At 41.6% G+C, this 13179-nt stretch overlaps 1 protein-coding gene across 1 annotated transcript in view; it reads right to left on the reverse strand.

Annotated features, from left to right (window-relative positions):
* Positions 1-13179, reverse strand: part of LOC102573564 (gamma-aminobutyric acid receptor subunit rho-2) — an 81502-nt gene that overhangs the window by 60844 nt on the left and 7479 nt on the right. The window contains exon 2 of the mRNA XM_014600554.3: positions 6063-6169. Coding sequence (XP_014456040.2) covers positions 6063-6169 — 107 coding nt within the window. The remainder of the gene's footprint in view (positions 1-6062; positions 6170-13179) is intronic.

Genomic DNA, 13179 nt, shown 5'->3' on the forward strand with positions numbered 1-13179 from the left:
AAAAAGACACAGCTATTTTAAGTATAAACTAAAGCTGCTTATTCACAGTCTCCCTATAAAATATGAAATGCCATGGATGAAATGCCTAGCGTGGGTGTTTAAGAAAGAGAGTACGACAAACATTTACATAATCTTCAAATATTAATATTTGTAAATAATACCTGAACATCTGTTGGCTTGAGCAAGGTCACTAACATAGAGAAAGCTCCCAAGGGGTCAAAACAGATGCAGGCTATTTTAGGGCAGGAATAAGCCGTGTAGAACTTCAGGAAACAAAAAAATCTTTGTTGTTATCACTTTACCTAATAGCCTGCCTATAATGGGTTGACATCAGGCAAGACCTAGTGGGCTGTTAATAACACAACTTACATAACCTTTTCCCTAGCTCTTTATACAGATCTTTTCCTTGGATGCTCTTCCTTCCTGTAATGATTGCCCCCAGTTTCTCCTCATATAAACCGTTCTATTCTTGCTATACAAAGCTTGGTTTCACTACTACATTAATACTATTCACAGATTTCTTGTCAAATATTTAAATTTGGATTTCTCTTGAGAGAAGGCAGACGCTTTCACTTGGGCCATAATGTTACAGGCTTGATTCACCTATGCTTTACTCCGTTATAGATTCATAGATGTTAGGGTCGGAAGGGACCTCAATAGATCATTGAGTCCGACCCCCTGCATAGGCAGGAAAGAGTGCTGGGTCTAGATGACCCCAGCTAGATGCCTATCTAACCTCCTCTTGAAGACCCCCAGGGTAGGGGAGAGCACCACCTCCCTTGGGAGCCCGTTCCAGACCTTGGCCACTCGAACTGTGAAGAAGTTCTTCCTAATGTCCAATCTAAATCTGCTCTCTGCTAGCTTGTGGCCATTATTTTTTGTAACCCCTGGGGGCGCCTTGGTGAATAAATACTCACCAATTCCCTTCTGTGCCCCTGTGATGAACTTATAGGCAGCCACAAGGTCGCCTCTCAACCTTCTCTTGTGGAGGCTGAAAAGGTCCAGGTTCTCTAGTCTCTCCTCGTAGGGCTTGGTCTGCAGGCCCTTAACCATACGAGTTGCCCTTCTCTGGACCCTCTCCAGGTTATCCGCATCCCTCTTGAAGTGCGGCGCCCAGAATTGCACGCAGTACTCCAACTGCAGTCTGACCAGCGCCCGATAGAGGGGAAGTATCGCCTCCTTGGATCTATTCGTCATGCATCTGCTGATGCACGATAAAGTGCCATTGGCTTTTCTGATGGCTTCGTCACACTGCCGGCTCATGTTCATCTTGGAGTCCACTAGGACTCCAAGATCCCTTTCCACCTCTGTGCCACCCAGCAGGTCATTCCCTAGGCTGTAGGTGTGTCGGACATTTTTCCTCCCTAGGTGCAGCACTTTGCATTTCTCCTTGTTGAACTGCATTCTGTTGTTTTCTGCCCACTTGTCCAACCTGTTCAGGTCTGCTTGCAGCTGTTCCCTGCCCTCCGGCGTGTCCACTTCTCCCCATAGTTATGTACAGCTGTGACTTGTTGGGTCAGATTCTTGTTTATATTGAGGACCCTTTAGCATACTTGAGCAGCAGGAAGGGCCTTACAGTAGATAAAAGATACACAGAGGCGGACTGGGGCAGGGGGAGGGGAGTATAGTAGACCATCTTTGATTCCTGCTCCACCAAAACTTTAAAATACTGAAATACAAGACGAGGTTTTTTTTCTGCAATCAGTATATTTCTCCTCATATATTTGTGTAAAAGAAAACCTCATTAAATATATTGTCTATCATTCAACTGTTGCCAAAAGCATCATGTGCCCAGTGAAGGAAACTGATTATGAAGTTGATTAAATACAGCCAACACTGAGCATGACTACAAAACACATGGCCCAAGAATAGGTTAGTACATCCCATCTGAATAACATATATGGTAATGCCCTTTGTAAACAGTCCCCCTCAGTGCCAACTGTTTTTCAAGTCATGGTGAGCCACTATACTGAATACATTTAGAATTCCTCTTCACTTCTACAGCTGAGCTGTGCCTTTTTTTTCTCCCATTGAGCAAATGTGGTAGCTCAGGCATAGAAATGGCTGACAGTAAAGTATTAGAGGCACTGTCAATATACTCGGAAAGACTAGATTTTTTATTACAGGACTAATGACATAATATCTTTTGCCCATTTAAGTATTTTTGCCTAGTTTGTTGGGTTTTTTAAACTTAATATAATCCAGCAAATTAGTGCACATTCCAACAGTTATACTGGTTTTTGCTTTGATCTTAAACAGCACTAGGCCCCTAGCATATTAGTAAAGTTTCTAGTTTCTCTTTAACTGCAGAAGAATGTGTGATTATGCACCACACCTGCACCTCCCTTTTCAAAATCCTAGATCTGCCCATGAAGAACTGCCCACAGTTATGCTGTCTTGAAGTTACCAGTGTAAAATGAAAGTAAAAAGAGCAATGAATCAGGCCCTATGATTGTATCCATAAGCAATATTACAAAATAAAAATATTCACTCTGAATTTTTTCCCTTATGCTTTTCCATGGTCGTCTTCTGTTATTACAATAGCACTACAAGATTTGTTTGGTTTCACAAGAACCTATAATAATATTTAGCTGCTGTCACCAAACTGTCTGCTTTCATCTGAGTTGTCCTTTCACAGCCTGCAATCCAATTGAATCAAGTTGCCTCTAGGGTTTGCTCTGACCGAACACAGTTAAACCATGATCAACACCAGTTCAGCTGCACCCATTTCTGATATTGCTCATCAGCTAGGCATAAATCTGTTAGTTCTTTGTGAGGTGTGGGTATTTTCCATGAAATTGCAGGAACAGGGTATTTTCCTCATAGCCTGGCCAAATACACACATAATATTCCTTACGTGCAACACACACTCAGAAAATAGTATTCACCAAAATCTCCAAAGCTGAAAGTGCAATTGTCTGAAGTTTCAAATTGCAGCTTCAAATATTTTACTCATAATGAACTTTGGGTTAAAGCAACTGATTTTGTAAAAGCTATCTGAAGTTGTTAAGATTGTGTGAGAACTTAAAACTTCTAGGTTTTTTGCTATTAACGTGAAAAAACAATCTGGTTTCATTAGCGTTTGAGGAGCGATAGTGCAAACAAACATATTTGTTGATTTTTGTATGAACTGCACACAAAGACACCATTCCAGGCTCTGGTCATCCTGAGGAATTATTCTATCTAACAGAAAAAAGTACAATAGAAAGCAGCAGCTACTATTAAACCTAAACCTTCAGCACAGAACAAAACAAGATCCCAGTCCTCCAGCTTGCAGTAAAACCCCATCTACTCCACACACCTCAGCCCTACAATATACCCACCCAGAAAGAAGAATTTTGTAATATTTCATAGACATCAATTGATTTAGGCTATTGCAGGCAAGGTATAAAAAGAAGGGCAAAGCACATCCCTAGCCAAAGTGGTCCATGCTGCTAGTTACTTTTTATAACTAGCAGCACCCAAGCACAAGTCCACAGCAAACTTACAACTTGTGCTTCTAATTCTATAGCAAAACACCAGAACCACCCAGCCCCCACCCACCTTTACCACCTCCCTTTTCAGACCAATGAATTCTTAAGTTGAGGCTCTTTGTTGACCTGGAGGGATCCATATCAAGCACTTCTGATAATCACAGGTGAGACTGGCACATGAAGATCAAGCCAGGGAGAAAATCCCAAGTGTTAAAAATAATCTTAACTAACAAAAGTCATGAGTCGGCTTCATATTCATAGAGTTGTTTAAATAATAAATACTGAGCTCTTCTAGTTTAAAACCCTCTTGGAAAGTCCTTGAATTAAGCTGTCAGGCTTTCCTTTGCAAACTTACTGCATTTTCTTTTTCTTCTACTTTTTTAAATGAAAAGGAACAAGTGTCTCAAAAATGTGACTTTAAGAAAAACAGCAAGAATCATTACACTTAAGATAAATTTACAAGAATTGGCAATGCTACAATCCATCAGATTGGCAGGTGTTGGGATATGTAGGGTTTAATAATTAAGCCATAGGAGATCAAAATCAAGAGGTTGAAATCCCTAGGGCAGTGGTTTTCAACCTTTTTTTTTTAATTTGTGGACTCCTAAAAAAAACTTTGAATGGAGATGCAGCCCCCTTTGAAATGTAAGTATGGGTATTCACATACTTTTGATTGATTATCATCTTTTGCAGACCCCTTAGACAGGAGTCTACAGACCACAGATTGGAAAACATTGCCCTAGGGAAACCCACAGGAAGCCAGTGCAGATTGTAAAGAAACTGTGTCACATGCTCTCAATGAAACACTGCACTTATCAGGCATACTGCTGCATTCTGTACTCACTTCCACTTTTAAAAAGTTAGGATGTAACTAGATCTGCTTCTTGAGTATATTCTGCTTTATGGACAAAAATAACTTGTCACCGCTTTTTATGCCTGTTGGCACCATAGACCCAACAGAGATCCAATAGTTGCTATATTGTTAACAGAACTATTAGCTAAGTTCCAGGTGTAGACAATGAGCGTCTAGATGAGCTGAACAGAACCTGTTTGTATGTCAGGTCCCAGTATGAGGGAATCCTGCTCCAATTTGGAAACGGTGGAATTGTCAGACTTGAGTGGTAGCTAGATCAGACATGGGGCTTGCAGAGTTAAATGTTAAGAACAACTGATTGTAAAAAGAGTAAAATGGATCTGATGTCACATGGGTCCCACAAAGCCATTCTTCATTTCCTTTTCAGAGTAGAACCGGACCTTAGGTATTTTTATCTACTTTGTTTCTGAATTTTAATTAATGATCTGTCATGATATGAAACAATATGTCCAAGATTGCTAACATTTTCAGTCATAATGGGACAGCCTGGTGCTGACTGTGATCTATATCCCTATCAGATTATTTGGTTTAATGACACTGTTTGGCAAATTCATCACAGTACTCGTGTTCTTTACTCTTCCTTCCTCTCATAATGCTGTGCTGTGTTCAGGGAGCAATGCTTGGTCCCTTCTTCTCAAATGATCAATAGCCTGGCTGCTGTCTGTATTTTAAAGGTACCTGTCCTCAGCCTGAAGTGTCTGAACCTGCCTCTTTAGGTGATAGTGTTTTTTTCAAATTTGGGAAAGACTTTGCTAGAACAAAGCTATACGTATTTTCCAAATGAATTTTACTTCTTCACTTTTGCTTTCCAGATGTACTGAACCAACACACAGGACCTTTAGTCAATGGGGTCCCCCACAACTTCCAACATCACAACCACATTCTCAGTCTCCTACCATCTGAGCTAAAGGAGAACTATACAGAAATACTAAGCTTTTGTAATCTCTGAAATTGGGCACTGGCAGTAGATACATCATGACATGCACTAAGCCAGCATCTGATACTAGCATTCCTCTTTGAAGTCAGGTGCAGAGTAGGTGAGTAGGAAGTTACTATTTGAGAAGCAGTCACAGAAGCATTCCTATAACTAGGAGACCTTTACTTCTTATCATCTGTCCTGTAAGTGCCCAGCATAAGGAAGAAAAAGATGGGGTTTCAGTGACAGATTTATAATGATGGCAGAGTGGGTCTGAACTAAACAGCAGAGCAGGACACTCTTATTATTATTGTGATTGATCAAATAAAAGAAGGATGGAAATACGTTTATGGACCCAACTCCTGTTTCTCCTCTTCCTATGTTATTGTTTAAATATATAAGGAATCAGGTTTGCAAATGGATGAATTTTGATTCCAGCAAAGTTATGTGGCTGATGTCATTTGTTAAGTAGATTATTTAATCAAATCAGCTAGGAAGCATATCATAAGCCTCCTTTCACAACTGCAAATAACCATTAATAGCTGTAGCTGTTTTGCCCTTCTCCATTACAATTCTCAGGCAGGGTGAAATATTTAACAAACAGCTTGGTTCCAAGTGACTGAAAGCACTAGCAAACTGAAGATGAGACCTATAGCAAGGAATTGTTCACAATGGATGGTAGAAATTTCCACAGCAAGGCCAAAGTCTGGTGTCAGTTACCTTGAAGAGTCTGCACTGGAGTCTTTCCAGTCTGCATGGGTGTGGGAGAGCACAGGCTGACTCAGAACAACAGACTTACCTCCAAAGGCTGGCCTCATGGTGAAGTCATGATCATCTACTCTGAGAAGCTGCTCAGGCTTTCCTTTCCATGTTTTGGTTACATCATGGTTCTTCTTGTAGATGTGACTGCAAAAGATGAACCACATGGCTGATCTGTAATCACGGTACCCAAAATGAGATTCAAAAAGTGGCATCTTGGTGGGAAAGAGCTAGCTTGTTGGTGACTCCAATACTGCTTTAAGGATTGCCAATAAAATGGTAGTTTCCTGTAAGCTGTATGAATTATCATGAAAACAGCTGGGGTCCTGTCCTGGCAGAGAGAAGTGTCATGGGGAATTCAAGGCACCTCAGGTGTTCTCATGATCAGAGCTATTAGTGCATCATTCTCTACATCTGACAAGGTCTTTCCCACGGCCAGCCCTGCTAGCTCAGCATGGTCTCTGAAAATCAGATTATGCTTTTTCTGGTTCAGACATCAGTGGCATTCTAGGAGTGTAGTAGTAGCAAGCGTGCTGAGGACACTCAAAAGTAAAACAATGCACACTTCTTTTCTGTCTCTTCTAGGCGAGCAGGTTTTTGTATGTAAACTAAACCAGTGCAATTTAAACCCAAACAGAGATGCCTAATTCCAAGGTGATATTACTATAGATATGCACTTTATGCACCTTTCTGACCATAATCACTCAATGTCATATGCTGCTTTAAGTCCACATATGTCATTCCCATTGATACTATGAGAACTGTTTATTAACTGACAGCAACATGTTGCTCTTTAACTTAAGAAGAGCTACTTAAGACTTTAAGTAGTAATAAATTCACCCCATTCCCTTCATGCTATTAGTATACCATAGTTCTCTCTACCTAAAGTCTACATTTATCCTTAATCCTCCAATGACCTGAATAGCAAATGATACAATATATTAACTTTTTATTCAGATATAATGGAAGAGATCATAAACTACAACTGCAGTCAGGGGATGGATGCAATGTCCTGAATAAAGTGCTATGACTAGCATAAATAGGGAATTAAATTACAACCCCAATAGCTAACTTGCCCTGGGCACCTAATTTAACAAAATCTAGTTTTGCAATCAGATCCATTTAGGAGGGGGATTACAATCAGTAAGATTACTGAACTTCTTTGTCCTGAAAGTGACATTTGTCAAGTCTTAAATACTGATGCAGCAAATGATCTGACAGTGTTATTGACAGCCAAGTGATACAGAAAAAGTGATACTGTTCAAGCCATTGTTTGGGAAGGGGTTGCTGGCTGATAGAGGCAGAACTTTAGTAGATAAATTGGACTTGGCAATAGTGAAAGCAAGAACAGACTGACACTAAATGTTGCTGAAATATCTCTGTCAAAAACTGAGCTCCAGGATTACCACCAAGCTATTAAATTGTTTTTCTGGGCTGAATCAAATGCACCCATGCTCTTGAATAGTGATAACTGAAAACTTATTTACAGTCTGACCCTGTAGCTCTTACATGAGTAGTCTCATTGAAATCAATAAATCAGGCCTGTGGGTAGAAGTGTTTCTCAGCAGCGCATCAACAGCATTAAATATTGGTGTTGTCTATTTGCATGTACAGTTAATTAGGGCATGACACTGGCCAGCTGGAAAACACTGAGCAAATTTCTCTATTCTTTTACACAGTTCCATGGAGGTTGGTTGAAGTTGTGTATTTCACTGAGGTAAGAAATTTCCTGAGAAAATAATATTTCCAGCTGGCCAGTCTCATGTCCTTGTTAACTTCATGCATAAGTATGAAGCACGGTGCAATAGTATGTCAACGTGGGTAAGAGAACCTATAGTACAGGGAGCAAATCCAGAAATAGTATGATTGATTCATTTGGAATGGATATTGGGCCCCCACAGTTACATAACCAAATTGACTGCATAAAGACTTGGCTGGAATTCAGCTACCAGTGCTAGAGGCCTCTTTAGATCAAATAGCTCAATCACATTTGTCATTACAAGGGCCACTGAAGATCCTTCTTGACCTGTAGGGGCCCCTCTCAAGTGAGACCTAGCATAATTCTTTCATTGTCAAAAAGTCCTCCAGGAACACTGCAAGATAATGTACTTGGTTTTGCTAGCTCCCCCACTATTATAAAGAAACTCAATCCCCAAACTACAGCAGATATAAATCTAATAAGGAAATAAATAATAAAAAGGTGAAAAAAATAGGAAATGCAGAGTATCTAGGGTAGTCAGTAGTATACACAATGAGGGGCAGATCCAGGTAGGGTTTTTGGCAGTACAGTCACACCACCCCTTTTATCCCTGCTTCATTCAAAGTTTAAAACAAACTGCTGGACAAGGACAGCTGCATATCTATTTAGGTGGAGCTGAAGGTGTCAATAATGCCAGGGCTTATTATTATCTACTTGATTTCTTCTAATCTGTTCACTCCTTAAGTGTTAACAAACCTGGATCTTCCTGTAATCAAACTAGCCTTTCCTCTACAATTATCCTGTTTTATCTACCTCGGTAATGTTTTTCTGCACACCTCCCTGCACGTCCAATACAGGTATGTTGTTACCTAAGAACCTGTACTGGATAGGTTTATTCCTAGGGGATTCTGACCCACAACAAATCAGAGGTAGGGAGAGGAAGGGCAGGGCTAAAAGTAGGCTGAGCCACGCAATCGTCAGAGGCAGGAGGGAGTTGCAAAAGCAAGGCAAAGAGGTAAGGAACTGCAGTAACCTCTTCCTGGGTTATTCATTGCAACAAATAATGGCGATAATAAACCAGCTATGCAGACCAGGGTGGCATAAGGCTGAGCATGGGTACGTCCAGAAAGGTTGGTCTCCATGGGTAGGGGCACATCCAGCAGCTGAAACGAGTCCTTCCCTCAGCCTAACTGCTTGTTTCTTTATGTGGAGGGCAGCAGAGGCCAGCTATGGGCATGCTGTGAGAAGGCAGGGCAGTTACAGCTATGCCTCAACCCACTCCATGGTCGGGGGCTGAGAGGGGCAGAGGGAACTGTCTTGGAGGATTTCTGAGTCAAAGTGGCTCCCGGGGGCCATGAGGAGTTGAATGGGGGGGGGGGTCATAGGCAACAATGGGCTGGGGGGTGGGGGGCTTGTAGGATAGAGGGGTGTAGGGTGAGGAGGGGCTGGGACATTTTGGGAGTGTGAAGGGCAGAGGGGTTTGAAGGGTATGGTGGGGCCACAGGGATGAAGTGGAGGGTAAGAGTTGTTTTATGGGTGAAAGAGGATCAGGGAGTATAAGGGACTGCAATGAATTTGGGTGCCAAGAGGGATAGGGTAAGGCTGAGTCAGATGCGATTAGGATGGCGAGGTTCAGTGGGGGTTGTGGCATGGTGGAGATGAGTCAGTTCAGAGTGCAGTGTGTTCAGGGGCGCACCTAGAGGGCAAGGTAGGACTCAAAGGGGCATGTGGGGGATGGTGGGGTCTGAGGGTGCTTGGGACCTGTGGGATAACAAGGAACAGTATGGAGCCCAGGGGATATTTGAGGTGGCAGAGGCAATGCATAAAGGGCAGTGAGGAGCACTTTGGGGCTATGGTAGAGTTTGAGTGACCCAGGATCAACACGTAGGGGGTGCATGTGGTGGTGCACCCCTTGCAAAAAGGTGCCGCCAACTGTGTCGTGGCGCTTGCGGGAGCTCCCTGCTCACCACCACCGGGCTCCAGCCACCACTGGCACAGCCATGCCCCCACAGCCACCAGGGGCATGTGCTGTTCATGGAGTGACTTGTATGTTGTGGTGCAGGGAACAGTTCTGTCCATGGCCAGGCTGGGGAGTAACAGCTTTACTCCCCTGACAACAAGTACCTGTCCCACTCTGAAGCTGGCAGTCAGCACCTGGCCAAGCTCTGTTATAGTTGTTTTCACTTGGATTTTTAAGAAGGAAATGTTTGAGCAAAAGAAATTTAAACTGACAGAAAATATTTCCTACTACAAGCTCCGGTTCAGGAAAGCAACAAAAAAACTAAAGGACATGTAAAAACTCTCATGCTGAGAGAGACTGGAGAGACTAGAATTAATTGCCTCCTTTCTAAGGTTAACAAGAGAAACTTGAGAAAAAACACACAAAAAATGAATTGACCTAAGAGAAGACAGGTTGGGAACATCTCATCTCCTTCATGTGAGGACATGCTATCATTGAGGCCAAGCGCTTGGCAAGATTAAAAAATGGATTAGACCTTTATATGAATAACAAGAATATTCAGAAACTAACACACAGATGTTTAAAAAGGGATGTAATCCTCATGCTTCAGGATAGCATCTGAGCACTTGCTGGAAGGGTTAAGTCATAATGCAGACTATAGGATTTCACCAAACAGTTCTTGCATCAAGCCCCTCACTCCTGGTTGTCCTACATCAATGCTGGACTAGAAATACATCTAGTGTTTGCTGAAGTGATAGAAGCCACCATATTCCTGATGGACTTGTTCCAAAGGTTAATTACCCTCATGTAAAATTCCCATCTGAATTCTTCCCAATCTTTTCTCACAACTTTCCTCCTACTACTTAACTCTTTATGCTCTCATTGGAGTCTAACCTTCCCGCAAAAACAATGACCATTAGAGCATTCAATAACATTCACAAGGCCTCTGTGGGTATAATGCAAAGTGCAAGCAACAAAGCTCATGATTAGGAAATAACTTTCCTTCTCTTCACTCTACCACATACGGGTTATGGCTTGTGAATATTAGAAGCCCTTTATCATGAATATCAAAAGGGAGCTATATCCGGAAAGGAAAGGGCACACCTGAGCCAGGACATTCAAGTGTAAGGAGAGATCACAGTGACAGCACTCACCTTCAACAGTAAGAAAGACCCGTTAGACACTGGTCCATGAAGACAAAGTGTCATCTAGTAAGGGACTGGGAACCAGGCAGCACCATTTTTTGTACAGAACTGATGTGTAAGAGGTTCACAGGCTCACATGGACAAAAAAATCCCTGCCCCTAAAGAACTCAAGTTCTCAACAGGCAATTATTCAGACAAAAGAAGGTAGGAAGGGATAGGCCGTAAACCTGGATTTTGTTACTGATGCGGCCACAAGTCATTCCACCTCTCAGTTGGGACCCAAACAGAGAAAACATAATAGCTATAATTAAAAAACTGATTTCTTTTAATGCCACCACCACTTAATATACTAATCTCTATATTTACACTTATTTGCATTCAGAAAAGTGCTCAGCGTTACATGGATGAAAAGCCATATGGAAATGTTAAATTCTATTGTTGCATTCTCAACAACCACAGCCATCTTCGCCCAAATCATTACTATGTTAGTAAAACTAGCAGTATACTTCCTGTTTGTGATCCAGAGGAAGAGTCAGCAACCGTCTCAGAGAAGTGGGATGAAACAACGCAGATCAACCTGAGGTGGGCCAGCACTTTCAACCTGGCTCCAGCCGCCACACTGCTGAATCCACCCGTCGCTGCCACTTTTCCCTGGCTTCAAATTGCTGCCGACAGGCATATAACCCAGCCACCACCAAACACTGCAGAATGCCCCTCCCACTGAAATGTCACCAATATCCAGGCTTCGTGGACCAGATAAATTCACTTGGGAGGCCAGATCCAGCCCATAGGTTGTAGGCTGCCAACCCCTGGCCTGGAGCACTCCTATTTTCAACAGTGCCTACTGCACAGTACTTAGTTCTCCACCTAATACACATTACCATTCTGCAAGACTCAATCCTTTCCTAATATAATGTGCTGAGACAGTAATTCTACATGGATATTACGAAAATAAAATGAAAATGTAAGTAAAGTGTACAGCACTTTAACTTTTAAATAGTTTAAGTGCTTTAACTTTTTTAATTAATCATTTCCTTAATTACATATTCTCCTCTCCACACAGCTGAACTTTATAAATCTTATGTACAATTCACTTTAAATGAGAATCCAAAATGTAAGTTACAGCAGAAAAAATGTTACATCTCAAACACCCTGATCTTTTAATTTGTTTCTATCTTTACACTTCAAGCTGAGTACCTCAATTTAGAAAGGCCTCATAGTAATGTATATAAATACCTTAAAAAAAATTCTTTGTGCAACTGGTGATTTGGGTGCCTCAATATGAAATTGCCCACCAGAGCACTTGTACTAAGCACTTTCTGAAAATTAAGCTTTATAAAGTATTTAAGAGGAATAACCAAAAAATCAGGTCACTTCTGAAAATTTTGGCTGGTACTTAAATTAAAATTCAAACTCCATTTCAAAAATACTTTAAGTCAATTAATGGAAGCATTATGTCACATAACTAGTGGCTGCTTATGCAAAATATCTTTAAAGGAACAATGTTCTCAGTCCTAGCAGGGGTGGCTCCAAGGGGGTGCAGTCACACCCCACTTTGATTTCTGGTCCACCCAAAATTTAAAACCAGCTGCCTGGCAATAGCAGCAGCATTTCTGCTCAGGCACCACTAAGGAAGTCAAATAATTTTTTGGTTCATTATAATCTACCTGATTCCTTCTAAACTGCTTTCTAACAGAGAGTTTATGGGATGCAAAGCAACACAGGTTTCATCTACATGAGACATGGACTTAATACTTGTTTATACAAGTACTAAAATGACTGTGCAGTAGCCAGAATTACTGTGCAGTAGCATTGCCAAACAGCTTTTTCATGATGCTGACTGCGCAGTAGCGTTGCATCATGCTTCCTGCTATGTAATACTATGAGCTACTGCGCAGTCAGCACCTTGGGTAGATGAGATTACACTGAACTAAACTGTACACAGGCAGTCAAAGGGCCAGACCCAGACTGGTCAGCTCAGCATCTGCACTTAGAGGCTGCAACACCCAACAATTAGGTACCTAGTCCTGCAAAAAATGGAATTGGGTGCACACACAGCAAATCTGCAAATGACACAGAGGGTGGGGTTGCAGACACTCTGGAGAGTAGGATTAGGACTCAAAATGACCTTGATAAACTAGAGAACTGGTCTGAAAGCAATCAAATGAAATTTGGGAAGAACTAATGAGAAGACCTCCACTTAAGACAGAACAACAGAACAACCACAAGCACAAATACAGATGGGGAATGATTGACTAGGCTAAAGTATTGCAGAAAAGGATCTGGGGGTTAGTGTGTACCATAAACTGAATATAAGTTAATAGTATGCTCCTCTGCAACAAAGACCAACACC

This window comes from Alligator mississippiensis, chromosome 1 (genome assembly GCF_030867095.1).
Source record: "Alligator mississippiensis isolate rAllMis1 chromosome 1, rAllMis1, whole genome shotgun sequence".
In the NCBI taxonomy this organism is placed as follows: domain Eukaryota; kingdom Metazoa; phylum Chordata; order Crocodylia; family Alligatoridae; genus Alligator; species Alligator mississippiensis.